The 19,534-nt window shown below is 41.2% G+C and overlaps 2 protein-coding genes across 2 annotated transcripts; both read right to left on the bottom strand.

Moving 5' to 3' along the window:
- Window positions 1-963, bottom strand: fam181b (family with sequence similarity 181 member B). Its single transcript, XM_071917503.1, has one exon. It carries the CDS (start codon window positions 961-963, stop codon window positions 1-3), a length of 963 nt encoding a protein of 320 aa, XP_071773604.1.
- A 3,802-nt stretch (window positions 964-4,765) lies between these two features.
- On the bottom strand, window positions 4,766-18,743 carry prcp (prolylcarboxypeptidase (angiotensinase C)). Its single transcript, XM_071917515.2, has 9 exons — window positions 18,272-18,743; window positions 13,409-13,549; window positions 13,213-13,314; window positions 12,695-12,876; window positions 11,770-11,927; window positions 9,709-9,881; window positions 7,524-7,691; window positions 6,860-7,047; window positions 4,766-6,056 (listed from the first exon to the last, which is right to left on the bottom strand). Exons 1-9 carry the CDS (start codon window positions 18,449-18,451, stop codon window positions 5,852-5,854), a joined length of 1,497 nt encoding a protein of 498 aa, XP_071773616.2. The 5' UTR covers window positions 18,452-18,743; the 3' UTR covers window positions 4,766-5,851.
- Between the last annotated feature and the right edge of the window lie 791 nt (window positions 18,744-19,534).

Below are 19,534 nucleotides of genomic sequence, written 5' to 3'. Positions count from 1 at the left end.
TCATAGAGATGAAAAATTCGGTCTGCTATAACCACCACTTAAATCATAGGTGACCTGAGGTATGGAGCAGTCTGTGAAGAAGTTTGGGAAGGCCAAAGTGCACAGTGTGTTGTCGTCTATCGGCCCAGCAGCAGCCTCTGAGTGACAGTAGGCAGGAGGCTGGGCCGGGCCTGAACGCAGGCTGTCTCCCAGTTTCTTAGAAGGTCCAGAGCAGGTAGTCCAGGGCTCAGAGTAGAGCAGACCACCGACTAAATGGTGGGCGTCATAGGAAGCGGGATCCGGGCCTGCTATCTCCTGCTGCGCCCGAGTAGGAACGCTCTGAAAAAGGTCCTGGTCACTGACCATGTTGCTGTAATCAGGCCCCAAGAGCTCGAAGAACTCCGCAGCCTCAGGATTGCCTCGTTCCAAGTCCTTCAGAGTCATCCCAGACGTGGAGCTGACTTTGGAGCAGTTGGCAGGCTCAGTGAAGAATGAGGGGGGCAGGTTGCGATGCCTCAGGGGCGGCTTCTTGGCTTTTTCACCCCTAATATCCTTCACAGGGTTGAAAAGGGCTGCCAAACTCTTGCTCTGCAAATTGGCCTGGACCCCGTCACGCTTAGGTAGAGTTTTGCTCTGCAAAGGGCTGGGCTGAGCCAGAGGGGAGCCCTGTCTTTTTACTGGGGCTTCTGCTATGTTCCCTGGTGTTATAATGCCTGTGCACCTTTTGATCTGCTTCTGCAGATACTTACGATGGTTGACTTTCCTCTTGGATTTTACTGGCTTGTCCAGAGCCAGCTTGATATTGCTGGAGGCTGAGTCTATGAAACTCAGCAGGTCCCTAGTGGTCTCTCTGTAGTCCCCGTCATTTTCTGCCTCACCCAGGAGACTCCCATCCAGACTTTTGTCCATGTCGTATTCCATCACAGATCCGGGGAAGCAGAAATTCATGAACTGGGGGTTCATGATTGCAGTCTGAACAGCCATTACTCTGTTGAGCCCGGCGGCTTTACCTGTGGCGTCCGCTGTGATCCCCAAACCAGAAGTTTCTTCAAAGCATGTCTTTTTCCTGTTACAGGGAAGCTTGCAAACACTTGGTCCTGATGCTGCTCATGAAGTTCCTGTAAACATTCCAGAGTAAAAGTGACGGGCACTGAGGAAAGCGGGGAGATCTTTCAGGGGGCCGGACTAATGATGTCAGAACATCAAAGAGGAGGGGCAGCGGGACCGCAGGACTTAACTCTTTGCTTATGCCTGACCACCTGCAACTAAGAGGGATTTGTCTGAAATTCCCTGCTGAGTTGAAGACAATACGGACTGTTAGAACTCTCCCCCTCCAGTTTAACTGTTTATGTGTGCTCTGAACCAAAAACGCTTTCAAGAAACTGGAGGATATTACTGTAACACTGGCCAGACAAGCCTTTTAAATCCTAATGGATAGGGCATTTCTGCTGAGTAGAAGTGCTCTACAAACATCTTTCTGTTTTTAGCAAACAATTTTAGCAAAAGAAAACATGAATTCCTTGAAAGTACATGTCCGTCTAGAAACAATAATTTCTCCACTATCAGTCAGTGTCATTATTCACGTTTCCCCTATATTCAAATTTTTCCAAACTATTTAATGACCATTGTACCTACTTTTTTAATGGATGTTCCTATTTGGATCAGCAAATAGAGCTTAACTAGCAATCTAATCACCCTTCTATTATGCATCAAAACATGCCAGATTATAAAATCAAGCCTCTGGTATACAGTAATGAGAAAGGCTTCTTTTCTGTGGGAAAATCTTTGTGCCCAAACAGATGCCACTATTTGGGGGAATCTTCCCAACTGCTTGCTTGTGTCTTAATCTGCTCATGGCAAAAGTTGATTTCTAGTGCATTCCCAGGCCAGTGGGAATTTCTGCCCTGGCCTGACAACTATTATGGGCTGCCTTTGACATAAAGCCCTACAGGGTCTAAATAGCCTCTATTCTTCGCCCGGCAGTGAAAGGGAGCTTTGTGCCAGAGATTCATTAAATTGCACCTCACAGCCCCTTCGTAAAATGGGTCTCAATAATGAACAGTCGATTTAACTAGAAAAGCTGCCGGAGCTGTTAAATTAAAGGGGAATAAAGTGCAGTTCAAGCTCAGTGTGCCAGAAGAAATGTTGACCTTAAGAAATCCTGGGTATGAAACTTCTGTTGTAAACAATAATGCATTTACAGGAAGTTTCTTGGCCAGCAGTGAATACACTGGAAGATTTGTCCAAGTCCGGGATAGAGCGAGAGCTTATCCCGATTTAAGTGAAATTCCTGTGAATTTCTCCTGTGATTCTGAATGGATGGACTGTCGCACATAGTAAAAAATATATATGGGAAAGTGTGTAATGCATTAACACATTTTAGAATGTATATTTTCAATTTGTTTTAATGAGAATGTTTGTCATTATGTATCCCATACTCACTGATAACATGAAAGCTTTTCCTTCTTTTATTATCCTTATTATTTTTTCTTTCATTTTGTCTCTTGAGATGTTTTGGCTGAATAATTGAAAGAGGATTCCTCCTCTTTTAAAAGTGCATGTTGAGGTGAGGCAGTGACTCATTTAAGAGTCGGAGGGAGGGAAAAAAGTCTAAAGCGGTGAGGGAGAGAGACCGTTAAAAAATTCTTTCTTATGTAAATTCCTGGGGAGAAAAGGGACAGTGAAACTGATAGCACTGATCTAATTATCTGTGGCCAGACACAAACCCCTGACTGAGAGGAACTCCCAGAAAAACTAAAATCGAAGAACAACAAATAGTTACAAAACAAAGACCATTTGTGTTTTCTCTCTTTGTTTTTAAAGCTGCTAAATAAAAGCCCTCTGTCATTTCACAGCAAAAACAAAGAATGCATGTGGGGGAACTATGGAGACTTTGGATATTCAGTCATAGCAGTTTTTACCTGGCATTACATTCGGACATATAGTGTCAGACTCAAAGCTTTTTATTATCACAGTGAAAAGCGTAGGGGAAACTGCAGGCCAACAGCAGCCACATCAGGAAATCTCATGGACTCAGCGGAGGAGTATTGAGCTTTTTAACGCCTGCCCAAAGCAATTTTGACTCACTCTCTTTGCTAGCGGCACAGTTTTGGCAAAGTGACATCATCACAGCCTTCATGGCAGCCATATCCCCCCCCCCCTTTTTTTTTTCCAGTCAAGGGGGCTTTGGCTTTTGTGCCGCTGGGTCATTCACATCACAGAGCCTGACGCTCAGATTCCGGAAACAAGTTTCTATTGTGGAATAGAGGCTGAGAGGACGAGAGGGGACGGGCTGTGGCAGACCAACTGGGGGAAAAAATAAACTAGGAGAACAACCGAGGAGGTTTTTGACTCATTTAAACTCGCAAGACATTCAATGTGAGGTCAATTGTGAAGTTATTTGTTAAATTCCTCTAATGGACCAGTGTTTATCTTGGCATTAATCACAGAGGCCAAACTATAGATTGCCATTTGAAAAAACTCATTAAGTTGGGAGTAAGATGCACTCTTAGGGGAATTTTAATTTGGAGAAAATCGTTAAGAAATCCTCCACGCTTCTTCCCACACCCAGCAAAGTTGTTAAGTACACAGATCCATATTGTTGAGATATTGTTAAACATTAGCACCACGCCCTCTGTCCCGGGGAATTTACTTATTCAGCACCCAACCCCCAGGCAGCGAGGTAGGCTGCAGCCTGGGCCGTCCCAGAGCGCTCGCTGCAACGTGATGTGACACACACAGGCTTAATCTCTTCCTACTAGTGTGTGGTCCCTGTCTGAGCAGGGACATACTCAGAGTTTAGGGTCAGCCGAATACTAATAACACCTTTGATTGATGGCCGGTGTCAGAGACATAGAAAGGGCTGGCAAAATTAATGACCTCTCAAAGTCCTGAGAAAAGTCTAAGGAGGGCATTTAGTGACGGAGACCTCCTCCCCCATGTTTAGCTATGTTTCTTTTTTTTTTGCGGGGGCGTCCGAGATTCAGTCAACCCTGTGACAAAATGTTAAGAAGTCAGGCCTTTGTGTGTCTGGGTAGAAAATCAACCCACATACCGGCGCAGGACATGTTCACCATCTGCTTCACAAAGTCATGTCATGTCAGGAACTATTACTTGTTCTGGATAAAAAAAGGAAAGGGCGGAAAAAAAAACCCGGACCAAAATGGTTCAAAGAAAATTACAAAACAAGAAGACACTTTTGTCATTGTCAGTCGAGGCGCTTTAGTCCCTGGCATTTTTATATGGCATTTGAGCAAAAGCCCTTTTACTTATCTTGACATTCAAAAAGAAAAAAAAACAAAACTGTGACTTCATGGTGAAGCACAAAAGGCTTCTTGGTCCCGGCCGCCTCCTGTATCCCCTCACTGCCTCACTCTTAACCTCGCATCAACTCTTCTCCACCTCTCCGGCACCCCATGTTGTTGTATTAATAATATTACTAGCAGGGGGGGAACAAACCGGGGACCATGGGCTGTCTTGGTGCTGCAATTTAGAGCTTTAAAGGCGGCCAGCGAATGAATACGTGCCAGGGGGAATCCCACAGGTCGGTCCGCAGGGGCGAGGTCAGCAGGCGCTGCTGCAATAACCTCCCACCACTCGCTTTATTGGCCTCCTCCGATTGGGTTTTTATTAAATCGCGAGCACATGTAATTGTTCCTGCTAGACGGAAGACACCTAAATAACTCCCAGTCTTTCTAAAACATTACAAAGAGAGCAGGCGTGTAAGTTGACAGAACAGAATCGCACCCATATATGATTAAAAGACAATAATTAAAGAGATTATGCGTTCATTTCATACGCAGGTTTTTAATCAACTCACTGGAAGACAAGTTTCTTGGGAATGACAGCATTTTAAAGCTATAGTCTGTGAGACATTAATAATAAAAAAGTGAGAAGACGGTTCTCCTCCTGTAAACAATTACAAATCAGGTTTAATGTTACACTCAGTAGTGCAAAGTATTCAAAGACAGAAATAAGCTGGATTCTCTTTTCGTTTGGTAAACCGCTGCCAACAATTTCTCCTGAGACTTGTTAAAAAGTTAATTTACAGTGTGTGCCAAATTACAATATACATTTATTTTGGAAGAACAAATAGAGCTAAACGACAGCAACTGACAGTAACAAGGAACAGACCTACACACTTTATAGAAAAGGTTTAGAATGACTGGTAGAATTATTTCATACGTATGAAACTAACTGAAATGAAAAGATGAAATTAAAGATGTGAATACTGGCAAATGCATCCCTCCTTCACACTGATTGAAAAGGACAAAGTGAGCGCTTGGAGCCAGAGGGGTAGAAGTAGGTTTTGGTAAATTTTACAGGAGAGTCAAAACAAAAAACTGGACCCAACTTTGATCATCTGCTGCAAATATCTTTTGATAATGACAATGTCATCACATAAATAGACAAATAAACAATACTTACACATGTAAATAAATCTCCTTGATACTGTATGCAGATCTAATTTTTGCCCAATATTACAGTTATGCTTTCTGGCTCCAAGTCCTCAAAAACATATGGTTTGGCATAAAGCATTGGAGTGTGTCTAATTAGATAAAAACCCGTTTTTTGTTCTCTTGCTCCAGCATTTAACATAAATAACAAACATAAAAAGCCATCTGAATTGATTAGTGCTTCAAGTGAAGCGTGAAGTTAAAAAAATTAAGTTAAAATTTCATAATTTCAGTTAAAAAAATAACAATGATCTCCAACATCGATTAAAAGAGGGGTAAACTTTGGCATAAGACAAAGAGCACCATGTCAAGCACCATGTCAAACAACTGAAAGCTGGGAAACCCTGGACATCATTAACATCCCAGTAGGCGAACAATTTGGCAGATTTTTTAGAGGTGAGATGGAGCAGCGCAGCTCAAGGTGCTTTCTTAGCCTGCATGATCCACTCCTTAAAGTAGGCCACCTCCATGGCCCGGGCCGCGCGGACGGAGGGAGGGTCGTGGTCGTTGTTGTAGCGCAGGTCCAGGTGATGGGCTCCGTCAGGAATCACGATGGCGACCAGAGAATCCGTTATGTTGTGAGTCACTCCGCCGCCCGACCACGGATCAAGTCCTCCATTACTGAAATACAACAGCAGAGAGAACGAACGCTGGGAATAAGATCAGGCAGTCTGGGTACAGATGTCGTTACACTTATAACACAAAGTATGACATACTGGGGTATTGATACAGGGTATAATGTGTTAGAGTTAAGGACTGGCCGCAGATACTGATCCTGGATCTGTAAAAAAAAAAAAGGCTCGCTTGGAGCTTTGTGCCCTCTGCCATCATGGCTCTCAACAAACTGCCTCAAAAACATCTGACTACTTTTGGTATAATTGTTGTTGTATATTCTAGTGCCAATATGTCGACATGTCTGTGTGCTGTGACTGTTCTTTTGTGTTTCAATGTACAGGCTATAAAAACAGTAAACTAAGTACTTAACTTAACTAAGTTAAGTCGATAAATTAAGTAAAGATAAGTAAAGCAAAGTAAGTAATGTAAATAAAGTATCTTTCTTTCTTTCTTTGTTTCTTTCTTTCCTTCCATGTTCAAGCTGTAAAAACAGTAAAGTAAATAAACGAAGTAAAGTTAAGTCAGTAAATTAAGTCAAGTGAAGTAAAGGAAAGTAAGTAAAGTATGTAAATAAAGTTTCTTTCTTTCTTTCTTTCTTTCCTTCTTTCTTTCTGTTATGTACTGTATCTAGTCAAAAGAAGGCCACACCAGCTGAACTGGAGCATGTTTCAGACCTACAGTAGGTCAGTACACGACGGGCAGAACTTGCACATTACTTCCACTGTAACCAGAAAAAAACAGAAAAGTCATGGAATCAGATTCAGATCGTAACTCAACCTCTGGTCTGGGATTTGACACGCAGCGTTTACCTGAAGATGATGTTGCTGTGGGAGGCGATGTCCTTTCCCCCGTAGACTGTGCGCGCCCAGTCGGCCCGCGGCCGGACGCCAAACAGCATGTGACACTCGTCCGAGAAGGCCTGGAAGTTCCAGTCCTGAGCTTCAAACATGTCCTGGATGCCGTCCGTGCACATGGGCATCACCATCTCTGTGCAAGCCTGGGGGAGAGGGATTGAACCCACATTCCTTTCAACAGGTAAAGCCTCTCACCGGTGACTTACGCTGCAAAGAATCTCCATCGTAACTAGCCTTTTAGTCTATTATTGAGTCCTAAAATCATAATTTTCTTAAAACAAGTGAAAAAATCTGCCAATGGGGTGAGATAATTTCACTTGTTTCCAATGCAAATCAACTTGTTTCAATAATTTTGTAGAATCAAGTTTCATTTTCCTGATAGTAGTGCAGTGACCTGGCTTTTTTTTATTTATTTTTTTTAACTTGTTTCAAGATACTGACACTCATTTCTAGAAAATTCCTGAAACAAGTGAAGCTGCATTGGAAACAAGTGGAGTTATCTCACCTCATTGGCAGAATTCTTCTCTCGTTTTAAGAAAAATGAGATTTCAAGGCTGAATATGAGACTGAATGACTTGTTAAGATGGACGTTTACTTTTTTTTGTGTGTGTTACTGTACCTGATAGTACCAGCCCATGAGACCCAGGCTGCCAGTTGCAGTCTGGGACGTGTTGAGACAAGAAGCGCTTCCGGTGTAGTTGTAGTAAACCTTCGCTGCTTGGGAGATGCCGTGCAGCAGCTGGTAGTCAGACACCGCCGAATCGAAACCGAGATACTTGCACACCGCCTTGAAAACACATTAACATTCATAACACTAAAGAAATAATAATAAGAGGTTCGTGATTACATTACAGTTTAGGCAGGTAATAAATAGCTTCAATAAGGCACTAATACCTCCCAAGCATGATGTTTGCATATAACATTAAAGTGAAAAAGTAGACTATCAAAATATCTGCTTCCCTTGGAGCTGAGCTGTTTACAAGACTTGTTTTCTTGTGGCCCATAAAGTGTTTTTCCACATAGTGGTGGCGCCTGATTTGCATATGAAATTCACTGGAATGAAAGTAAGCCTAACTTGAATTTATTGCTCTAATCTTGGCATGAGAAGAAAAACATTCCATTTGCTTAACAAATGATCTCAAAGATTTAAAACTGAGGAGGTTCTCCTCTCGTTATTCCCGTTTCATTTGAGCATGTCTGATTTCCCCGAAATTAATAGTTTGATATTAAAATGTTTTGAGTTTCAGCTTGTGTTTGATTTCACTGTAGTGGCTGCGCTGCGTGTTGTTATGGTTGCAGCAGCAGAGTTGGCCGCGGCTGTTGTTCTGCACTCTTTGTGAAGCGGAGAAACTGGGCTTGCTTGTTTGGAGGTTGGAGGGGAGCTGCGCTAGTGTTGAGTCTGTTACTAAGGCTTTTGTCTGCAGGCTGGGGAGGAGTTGGTGGTCGATGGATGAGGAGGGCTACAGACATGTCCAACCAAAGATTTATACCGTGAAAAAAAACTGCAATTGCTCCAAAGCATCTTCTCCCTACTTTTCAGATAGGATTAGGCTTATACATTCATCTCTGCCAACAGATTTCCCTCCTCTAAGCCCTCAATACCCCGTTCTCACACTCACTCAGATAATCACATTAGCTTTGTCATTAAAAAAGCTCCTCTTTGCACCCACTGCCTAAACCGCTTAAACCACCCATAGGGGTCGCATACATTAAAGGCGAGGAGCCAAAAAACTCAAAATGATCATTTAGTGTTTATCTCAGCTAGCATGTCGCACCTGGATCTATTCCGTGGCAAAAAAATGTGTCCATTGGTATTCTGTAAAAGTCAGCTTACACTTTTAGAACGGATAGCTGAGCCAAACAAAAATCTATCGCAATAGTAAATAGTTTGTGTATGAGGCTGCTGTGTGGGGCGCCGCAGAGGGTGTTCAAGCACCAAGCAGAGAGCTGAGGGTCAATAGCGGGGCTTGGTTTATGCACGTGACGTGCCAAGGTGACTGGTAGAATACACTGCACCCAAGTCAATCAGGCTCCGCAAAACAGCCGCTGTACTGTCACAAGTTCTTTTCAAGGAAAACAAAGGACATTTAGAGGGGGTTTAAAAATGTGAAAAAACAACTTTAAGTGTGTGTGTTTGCAAAAATAGCAAAATATCTACAGTACGTAATTTGCACATGTACTGTAGATACTTTGCTATTCTGGCAAGTTAGTGCCTATTACTTTTCATGTGAAGTGTTTAGATAAGTATTTGTTACAGTCCCATTCAAACGAGTGTGGTGAACCTTTGTCTAATGCACTGGGCAAAATGTCCTCTTTCTGTGCTGCCATGTGAGCGGCCTCAGAGGAACACCTCAGAGATCTGAAGGAGTGTGCAAATGAAAGGACTATTGGTAAGAGAGAAGAAAAGAACGGTGGCTTACTTGTAGCTGCTCATCTAAAGAATACTTAAAATCCAAAAGGGAACTAGATCCTTATGAATATTAATGAAGTTAATTGACAGCTGTTGTAAACAAAAGTTTGGAAGACCACAACAAACACTTGTAACGCACAATCGGCTGAATCACACATTCATTTCAATTAAGGAGAGGCTGTCAGGCCAAATCAGGCGTTTAATTAAAGACAAACATAAACTTGAAAGTTGCAAATGAAACAGAATAGTTTTGACAACAAATTAATTTGGAGTTTAACTAAATGTTTAAACTTTCTTGATTAATTCTTTGGAGTCCAGGTCACAAATAATGACACTTAATTTTGAGACATTGATTCTTATATTAGCTGGTGTTTTAATTTGTGATCATGTTTACCTGGATTGGCCAGCGAGGAAGAGGCTGCAGAAAGCTCGCTTCATATGGGTAATCCACCATAGCCAGATTGACCCAGGTCTCTTGCAGCCAGGCCTTGAAGCTGACAGAGTCGTCCTTCTTTTTGAGAGGGGAGCATAAACTAAACTCCTCTGACAGCCACTGAAGACCATCACCTTGTCAAAAGAGCACAAAAAGAAATGATTAAAAGTCATTGTGAATGCGGAAATAAATCCCCGTGTTGGCAGGTTTTAAGTGAACTGAATTCGATTTTTGTCCATATTATATAAAAATTGTCCGCATTGCATCAACATAGAGAACCAGCAGTTGAATTTTACAGCTTTGCCAAAGATCCAATGCAGTATCAGTGTGCTATGGCTCCGCCCCCAGAGGAATTATTTTGAAATATAAAATTTTATTATTTTTTGTGCCACGAGTCAGCACAATAATTGACTGTGCAACACATGCTGTCTCTTAAATCACTTCAACCAACAAACTTTCATGTAACAGCCAATTTCTACTTTCATTCCTGCTCTCTGATTGGTTCTCCCCGTCCCTTTTCATTCAACTATCCACAACTTCCTCCTCTGTGTCTCATGTGCGGGCAACAGCAAGAAAATGACAGCTAACATGCAAACAAGGTGACAATCATCAATCTCCTAGTTGAGTCTTCTGGATCACTGTGATTGGCTGAAGAAATACCAACATTCGACATGTTTTCCCACATTTTTCCACATTTAATTCACCTGACAATGATGAACACGAGGCCATGTCACAACTTACCTGCTTGCTCACTTGTCCTACAACATGATGGTGTTGATCAAGATTTTAGTAAACTCTAAATGCAGCTTGTGTCTGGCCTGGCTGTGAGTGTTATGAGATTTTTTTGTAACCCAAGTAGCATTAAACCTACAGTATTCAATGTAAGTACAGAAATATTCTGTTACTTAATAAGCCTAATACCTTACAAGCCTAATTAAAGTTTTTGGTAACACTTTAGATTAGGGAACACATATTAACTATTAACTTTGGCTTTTCCCCTCAATAGTTTAATAATTTCTCTCAATAATATGTGATACTAGCACTTTATAAGCCCCATATTGAGCAAAGCAGACTAAAAGCCCAATTATGTTCAACAACTTCCTTACTGCTATAAACACTAACTAGGAGGCTATTGAGGGAAAACCCATAGTTAATGGGGTTTACTTATAGAATACAATAGTGCAGAATAAGGTGCTGATAAGTGGTTTGTAATGACTTATAATGAACCAATACACTACATATATGCATGTTAATAAGCAACTTATTAATAGTTAATATGTGTCCCCTAATCTAACATGTTACCATGTTTTTTATCAGTCTATTTTACTGCCTACCTACTGACAGAAATCCAAAATACCACTCAATTCAAGAATGCCTGGTATTCATACAGTCTAGGATTATGACAGATGGGGGACTGGGAGAGTACTTGGAGATTTTTTTTATGGGTGAGGATACACTCATCCATTCAACTGACTAGAATGCTAAAGAACAAAGATAATTTGGGTGTAAAACAGGTTATTCATTCTGTGGGTCCACAAAATCACTCTTTCGTCATTCATTGCAGTGGCTGCATGGAGCAGCTCCAGACTTTATACCCGATGACATCACAAGTTTCAGTATCAGGTCTCTGGTTTCTGGCTTTGGGAGAGGATTGGTCTTATTCACATATATTGATTGGGCTATGTAGGGTTTTTTTTTAATGAGTGGTATTCCTTGTGAAAGGAGATAAAAATCCAGCATGGTGCATTTGGTATTATAAAGGTTACAAAGCCCTATAGATTATTATCCTAAATAAATTGTCAGAAAACCACCTTTTTACCACCTTGACAGTATCACTTGCTTGGAATAAAACATGCAAAAGCTAAATCAATCCATCATAACAACTCACAATTATCAGCACACTGCCTGCCGTATTTTCAGAGTTCAATGGTGGCAGATGGCCCATCCAAAACTATCAATAACAGCAGACTCCCACTCCCTTCTCACATAACTACTTCCCTCTGTTTATACCGCATGACTCACCAGTGGAAGAGACGTTATCAATAGCTTTCCACGACCTTCTGATGTTTACATCACAGTTGAAGCCGCTTCTGGCGAAGTCCTGTGTTACTATTTTGTAGAAGTCTCCACATGGCACCATACCAGGGAACTGCCATATTGGTGCAGAGGCTGCCAGAGCTCTGAAACACAGAAAGAGGCACTTCTGAGACACAAAAACATTGCCACTTTTTCTCAACAACTGCACAGCCGTCATCCCACGTGATTTGAGTAACAACACTTAAGTAACATACATGCTAGGGCAGCAGACTGGTTAGAGAGGCTGCATAGTAGTCGAGGGGTTGCTGGTTGGATCCCAAACACCACAGTACCTGATTCTGCCAAAGTGCCCCTGAGCAAGCGCACCTAACCCCAGCGTATATGAGTAACAGCCTGCTCCAAGGACAGGCATAGGAAACTAGCTAATATGGGCTAAAAATACAATGATACAACACAGCCAGCAACAGCTTGGGAAAGCCCATTATATATTTAAAGCTGCACTAGGCAAAATGTTTATGTAAAAATACAGTGATCCTATCAGCCTACATCACAAAGTGGGGCTGCAATAGAGGAGAGCGTCCCATTCCCCCTAATTGAGACGCAGTACATACATCGTATTTGCCCAAATGAAAGTCTGGTGTTGGGTATGGTCACTTCTCCACCCACATGAATGAAAACTTCAGACCTCTCTTGTCCCTTTGGTTTCCTTTGGTATAAAGTAACACAGACCGGCCGAGTTGGTAAACATGAGCGTGCTGTGTGTACATCACGTCAAATGATTTCTGGGTATTAACATTTATTAAAAATAGTTACCTTTTGCTGCTATTTGGAGCCACCAATGTGCAAAGTTGCCTAGTGCAGTTAAGTAAATCTAGCCTGCAGTTGCTCACAATCAGAATAAACGTCTTACCCCACAACTATATTGGGGTATTTCATCCTCATCCAGGCAGAGAGCATCCCTCCATAGGACCCTCCGACAGCAATGACGGGGCTGAGCTGAGCTCCTGGTACGCTCTTCTTCAGCTCCCGAATCAGCACCGCAAAATCTGCCAGGGCCTGTTCTGACGTCAGGTAGTTCAGGTGTTTGCTGTCCTGCAAGTAAAGAACAAGTTTTGCTCCAAAATGAGATGGCCACCATTTGAAAACAGCAAAAGTAACAAATACCCCTAAAGGATTATTGCTGGCATTGAAAGTGAACCTCACTTTGGAAAATATTTACTCATTATTTTAAGACCTTTGGCTACTAAATACTAGCATTTTAGGATGGAATCAACAATATTTTCAAAGAGTGTTTAATTTCAGGGGACAATTTTTAAAGCATACATTTGTCAGTGCTGTATATGGCTTAAAAAGATAACACTGTATGTAATTAAGCAGATTGTATCAGATTAAAATATGCTCCAAGTGTAACATTGCATCTTCACTCACACTGTAAGACTCTTGTCCGAATGGCAGGGACTCTCCATAGTAACGATGCTCTGCAAAAACCAGCATGGCACCCAACTCCTCCGCAGTTTCCCACATGAAGCCCTAAAAATAAGGACATGGCAAGCTTTGTATTAGACTGAAGATTAGATACAATGTGAATACAAGGAAGCTGAATGAAAACTTGCTGGGTGTTTACAGTGTTGTTGCAGAACCAGGTGATGTCCCCTTCATTGCCAGTGTAGAACAAAATAGGGCCTCCTTCTTGATTCCAGTGTTTCTTAGCCACAAGGTATCGCTGTTTGAAGGTGCCATCCTCTAAGAATCCAAAATGATCAATCTGTAAAGTGAAAATGAGCCAATTCTAAAATTAGTATCTTAAAAGGACATAAGCTGATATAATTTCATGAAGACATCATTAATACTCTGTGTTGCTGAAATGTGCTAGAAAGTTAATGAAAAAATGTATACCAATATATCTTCAAATTAATTTTGATACCTTGGCATAATTACTGTAAAGAAATGAGACCACGACGACTGGTAGCCTGTATCTAATGCCAATGGTATTCTTAGTGCTAGTGTTTCTCGAAATTAAGACCACATTTTTGTTCCCCTCCCCCTCCCTGGCGTCACTCTGCATGTGTTTGATTTGTAGAGCAAGAAGAAGGATAAGAGCCGATAACAGAAAAATAACATTTTGAGTTGAAACGATGCAGTTAGAATAGTGGAACAGGAACAAAGTTGTGTATTACTTGTGCTGAAAGCATTATCTTTTTGTTTTGTGCCATAAAGCAATATCCCTGTGTGCCGTAAAGCAATGCAGCAAATTTCCCATATGATCCGACCTGGTGGCACACAAAGGCTGCCAATCTTCTCTGCAGTGGTCTTATATGTTTACTGTAATCACTCTAACGTCCAAAAACTAATGTGGTGATGATTTCTTGATGTCAAACTGCCACACGTAGCATCTTATAAGATGCAACAGCTATGTTTGAGCGTTTTGGAGGATCCGCTCCGCTCCAGACAAACTGCTGTGAGCTGGGTGTGATCAGTGGATGCCTGGCCTCGTGCCAACCCTGGTGTTGCGAAGTGACAACCCTGAGCCTGGATACTAGGGTAATTAGCCTCAATTTGTATTAAAAAAACGTGGAGCCAGTTTAAGGGATGCCGCATTAGTTCCACTTTAGATGAGTTCTGAGATATCCTTTCATCAAACCTCAGGGATTCTCGGGTATCTTCCCCTTTCAACCATATTTCCTGCATTCTGCATCAAACAAAGACAGAAAGAAACCAATAACTTCACAGAGCAGACAGCCCCATGAGGCTCAGCGCCTCGGCGGAGTCGTCCAACCCTTGAAACAGCCCCAACACTTAATACAAAATGTTTTTGTTTTGGGTTTTTTTTTCCCCCCTCTCTCGCTCACTTCCCTTCTCAGTGGATACAAAGGAGCCAGCAATTTTATGAGCCAATGACAGCAAAAAGATTCTGGGGCCTGAATGTGTTCATTCAAGCCTCTACTCCTTAGCGCTTGGCAGTGCTTCTAAGTGTGAGAGGAGCCATCAGACGGTTTAAAGGAAAGGTTCAGGCTTTCAGCAGCAAAGTAACTTTCACTGTTGGAAAAGTGAAGAGTTCTTTTTCCAAAATAGGAAAAAATATAGAGAACCCAGAGTGTACAAGTGTTGCAATTTTGTCAACAAAGCATTTAAGTTACTTTCTGTCCTTTAGAAGTGCCATGATTGTGTGGCATCAATTGTTTTTTATTTGTGGGTTTAAGGTTTTTCAAATAGTAGATATCTAATTTTGGAATGAAGCTCTCCAATTAGCAAAACCAAAGTTTCTTTCAATGTTAATACTTTAAATTATAATATTCCTATAAACAACTATGAGCTGAATACTGAAACTAAAGAGGTTGAATATATAACTTGGCCTTACCAACAGGACCCCTGGTGTGTACAGTATCACTCCCCCCAAATCAGTATGCACATCACAAAAACTATGAGATTGGTTTCATAACATCTCCACATCCTGCTAACTAGTGCCACCATGTGGTTACTGCAGGCAGCACTTGAGCATCAGGGTTTTCAAATGAAATTCAGTGCACATACTGCACATCTATTCGCCCAGCACTGCAGCTATACCACAAGATAGGAAGCTAAATCTGTTGTGCTACTGTCCTGCAAATAGAGTCCTGTGGGAAACGAGCAGAGAACAAACCGTAAACTAAACTAGTCAATTTGCCAAAAGGATGCTAAAGGACACTTCCATTCATTGTCTGGAAGCAAAACGCAGTCGAGAGGATTTCCTCTGGACAACTGCTAGATCACTTGCTGTTTTCTTCACACCACCCTGTCCCACAGAAAACACAGAGAAGGCCTCATAATTGATGATTTATTTGTGCAAACAGCAGTCTGCTGTATTAAAGCTACCGATAATGAAAAAAAGGAATATAGAGATGTTAGGTGTTTACCAAGAAGAAGCATCCTATTTTCTGTTGATTGGCTGAGACAAAAACCAGACGGGATAATGGGCATCAAAAGGGAGGAAATGGTCTTTTCAATCTTCTTGACGGCCCGGCTGATGAGGCAGGATGCCGTGGGTTGGGTCAGGTGGGAAGCATTGTCCCCATGTCCAAATACTGTGAAGTGCATACAGTATGTACTATCCATACTAACCATTCTGTGTACTGCTAATACACACACTGTAGTACAATACTACAAAACCAAACCCCTTATCCCCTTTGGTACTTTTTCTTAGTGTCTCATTTTAAATGTAGCCTATTTGTTTTATTGTCTTTATATATATGATATTGATATTACTCTATTTTTTGGAACTCATGTTGTATTTTTTCCACTGTGAAGCACTTTGTAATTTTGTTTTGTAAAATACTATCTAAATAAAGTTTATTATTCTTATTAATTTGATCCCTGAAATGTCCTGAATTTCTCCATTACATAAACATGTATTATCCATTAAAAATAACATCGCTTTAAAAAAGTAAGGGTTCATTCATGGGTTGATTCATTAAGACACTAGTAATTAAGGTTTTTTTTATGCCTTTTATGCATGGTTTTGGTTTACAGGGTTATTAATGGAAAGGTCCTGTCTCCCTGAATTTTCCATTATATTAGAAAGTAAAAAGTCAAAAATTAAGGGGGTGTTTAAGGAGGTTTTGATGGGGTCTCCTCTATTAATAACTCCCTAACTAATTTTAAGGGGATTTTGCATGAATTAAGGGGTGAATTAATGTAAATGAATGTAAATGTAAGGTTATTTTAAGGGATTAGTGGTATATCAATATGCTCCTACACTCAAACCCTACTGAAGAACAGATGCTGAAGTGTGTCAAGCTCACTGGTATTTTCACTTTAACTCACATCAGTTATGTTGGAACAGCATTAGGGGTATTTTCTTTTTACTGTATTACTTATTGGACCACACAGTCCGGATGTCTACTCATTCTGTGCTTGGACAGTCCTTGCAAAATGGTAAACGTCTGACAATGCGCTACATTGGGCCTAAATGCTCAACAAAGTTTGACGTTCAAGGAAATTCAGGCTCAGTTTTACAGGCTGTGTGGTAGGACTGAACACAAAGCCTTATATTTGTGCATAAAACATTGTAAAACATCAATAGTAAGCACATACTCAGTTTACTTTTCAGACCTGAGCACTACCACCTTATAAATACCGGCTGCTCAGTAGACACATTTCCCAGTTTACGTGTTTATGGGGAGCGCCTGAATGCACCATCACTAGCTGTTTCTGCACTGTTTACTGGCATGGTATGTACTAGTGTGTGTAGTATACTGTGCATGCAGTGTGTGAAAAATATCAACACACTACATGATCATTTCAACAGACTGCATTCAAACATATCCCAAGTGTCTCATGCTGTAGAGAAAAAATTCCCCCAAAAATAATTTTAAATTCAGTGCACTGAAAAGGCTTACTAATTAGTGATATGGTGGTAAATAAGAAGGATTTTCAGGCAATAATTTATACGTTTCTTCCCGTAAAAGACCCTATACAACTTAACGAATGAATTTGAATATGAATTTAGGCTACATGATGAAGACTGATGTCAGCCTACAAAGATGCGTAAACTGTAGGCTATTCCGCAAATCAGAAGATGGGTAGTGGGTAAAAAGATGAGTAAAGTTTGGGTGACTTTACCCTCCGCTACACCTCTGACTGCAGGGAACAGAGTAGAGGGGACTTTGAGACACAAGCACAGTCTTGTGATTGTATGAGTCACGTTCACAAGTCACTGAACATGATGCTTTGCTCACCACCGCAGTGAAGATGCAATTTGATTCTCAGTGGAGTAACACTAAATGAAAAAATAAGGGCTGAAAGAATAGCTGTGGTTCCCCCTGAGGTACAGCATTTCAAATTCACTGGGCCCTGGAGACCTCTTTAGGCAGGGAGCCAACAGGGAGAGATATAGTTCTGCTGGCAGGAACAGAGCCAATTGTGGTTTTCCCTCACTACAGGAAGCCAGAGGGAAGCACCTATTGTCTGCAGACACAACACATGAATAACTTTTGCAGAATTAAGTACAGAGAAAATTACAGAAAGAGCAAGTGGTGTAGTTACAACAAACAATGCAGCCAGTGATGTAGTGGTAAATAAAAAGCTGGCTAAACTATAACCAGCCGGTGTTCATCATAAGGCAAACACCCACTATAATAAACAAAAATGAATTATATTTTCAGAAAAGCATAACTTTGTTTTTTCTTTAACATACCATATCCTCATAACAACTTACATCAAGTTGCTCCTACTTAATATGATGTATGATTTTCAATCATAAGGATTTATGTTAGCCTAAAAATGTGGGTAAACTGAATTTATGTGGATTTACACTCCACTAGATCATGAATGCAGCCAATACACCAACTTTGTATAGGGAGCTAAAAGAGAACAGAAACAAGTAACTGAAAGAGAAAGGAGGAACCAATTTATGCAAATCATATCTGTAAAAAAAATAAAAATGTAGCCTATTTCAAAAGACTTGTGCCATTGTGGAAAGTTATAGTTTTGAGGGTAATTTTAAACTCACCTTCTGGTCAAAGTAAAGTGTTTCATAGCTGATGGTGTTCTCAGTGGAGTAATCTAAAACGCCGAGCCTGGTGAAAAGTTGTGATTTGAGCGCGATCACATGTAAACAACTGAGATACAGCGTTAGAAGAAGCGTAGCTGCAGCCCTCTCTAAAACCCCAGTCCTCAAGTCCGACTTCATCGCTGCTACTGTAGCAGATTGTCAAGCAAAACCCCTTCACAAATTAATCTTTACACAATGAGGTCGCATGATCCTCGCACTGGGAAGAGGAGACCTGTCTTGTTTCCCTGGGAGAGGAAGTAAGAATCGCTTGTCAGCAAATCAGGAGAGGTGTGTCAGACAGACTCTGACCTAAATTTAGCAGAGAGAGCACGCGGTCCGGGATGCAGCGGTCTCATCGTCGTCACACAGCTTCATGTTGTTTAATTCAACTACAGCAGTTATCCTGTAAATGACCTGGATCTGGAAGAGCACAGACAGTTGACACAGAAAGGAGCCTACTGTAAGCAGACTCGCAAGGGCTGATGGGAGTCTGAGTTCTGGATGTGCGCGCTGGTGGCAGATTGGAGTTTGGCGGCAGAAATAATGTCATTGGTTGAGTTAACCCTCAGTAGGCGGAGCCAATGAACCAGTTTTGTTTATTTGTTTATTTTGTCAGGGACCATGTACAAAAAAACAATCTCAATTAATAGGGAGACTCTAAATGTTAGTTAGCTAACTGCCATATTTGAATGGCATGAATTCTGGTCAAAATAAAAATAAAAAATGTAAATGGAGATGACTTCTTGCATGCATTCATGACCATGGTAGGCTATTTATGATGTTGGAAGGTCAGCAGGGTAGCTAACTAGCTAACCTAGATAGCTGTAGGCTAGTATGGCAAGTTTGATCTGGAAAGTCAGCTAGGCCAACTAGCTAACCTAGATATCCCTGTAGACCAAGGAGGTTTTATATTAACAGACAACGTACAAAAAAGACTGCATTTTGTCAGTAACAATAGCGCTAGGCTTCATAATGTTAGCTACCTCTTACTTACCCCTTGCCTTTTTCACTGCAGGCCTCAGCCCAACTTTATTTAGCAGGAAAAGCTGGGGTTTAACTCAACCAATGAGATTATTTCTACCTCTGATAAACATGTGTGTAACTCCAATTTGCACACTGGTGCATCTTACTGTAATGTTGCCTCTGACTAGCTCCACCTATCTGCCACCACAGGAATATTCCTCAACTGAATTTATATCTCCCCAAACATTTGTCTCTAAT

This window comes from Centroberyx gerrardi, chromosome 6, assembly GCF_048128805.1.
Source record: "Centroberyx gerrardi isolate f3 chromosome 6, fCenGer3.hap1.cur.20231027, whole genome shotgun sequence".
Classification (NCBI taxonomy): domain Eukaryota; kingdom Metazoa; phylum Chordata; class Actinopteri; order Beryciformes; family Berycidae; genus Centroberyx; species Centroberyx gerrardi.
Note: the sequence above shows the minus strand (reverse complement) of the source record. Positions and strands in the feature narration are given on the sequence as shown.

Bases quoted from the DNA above. Each gene is read 5' to 3' on its own strand.
- fam181b (XM_071917503.1), bottom strand. From the start codon at position 963: ATGGCTGTTCAGACTGCAATCATGAACCCCCAGTTCATGAATTTCTGC.
- prcp (XM_071917515.2), bottom strand. From the start codon at position 18,451: ATGAAGTCGGACTTGAGGACTGGGGTTTTAGAGAGGGCTGCAGCTACG. The intron at 13,550-18,271 runs GTGAGTTTAAAA...TTCACTTTACAG, and splicing joins CACTTTACTTTGACCAGAAG to ATTGATCATTTTGGATTCTT. The intron at 9,882-11,769 runs GTGAGTCATGCG...TCTTTTGACAAG, and splicing joins TGATAACGTCTCTTCCACTG to GTGATGGTCTTCAGTGGCTG.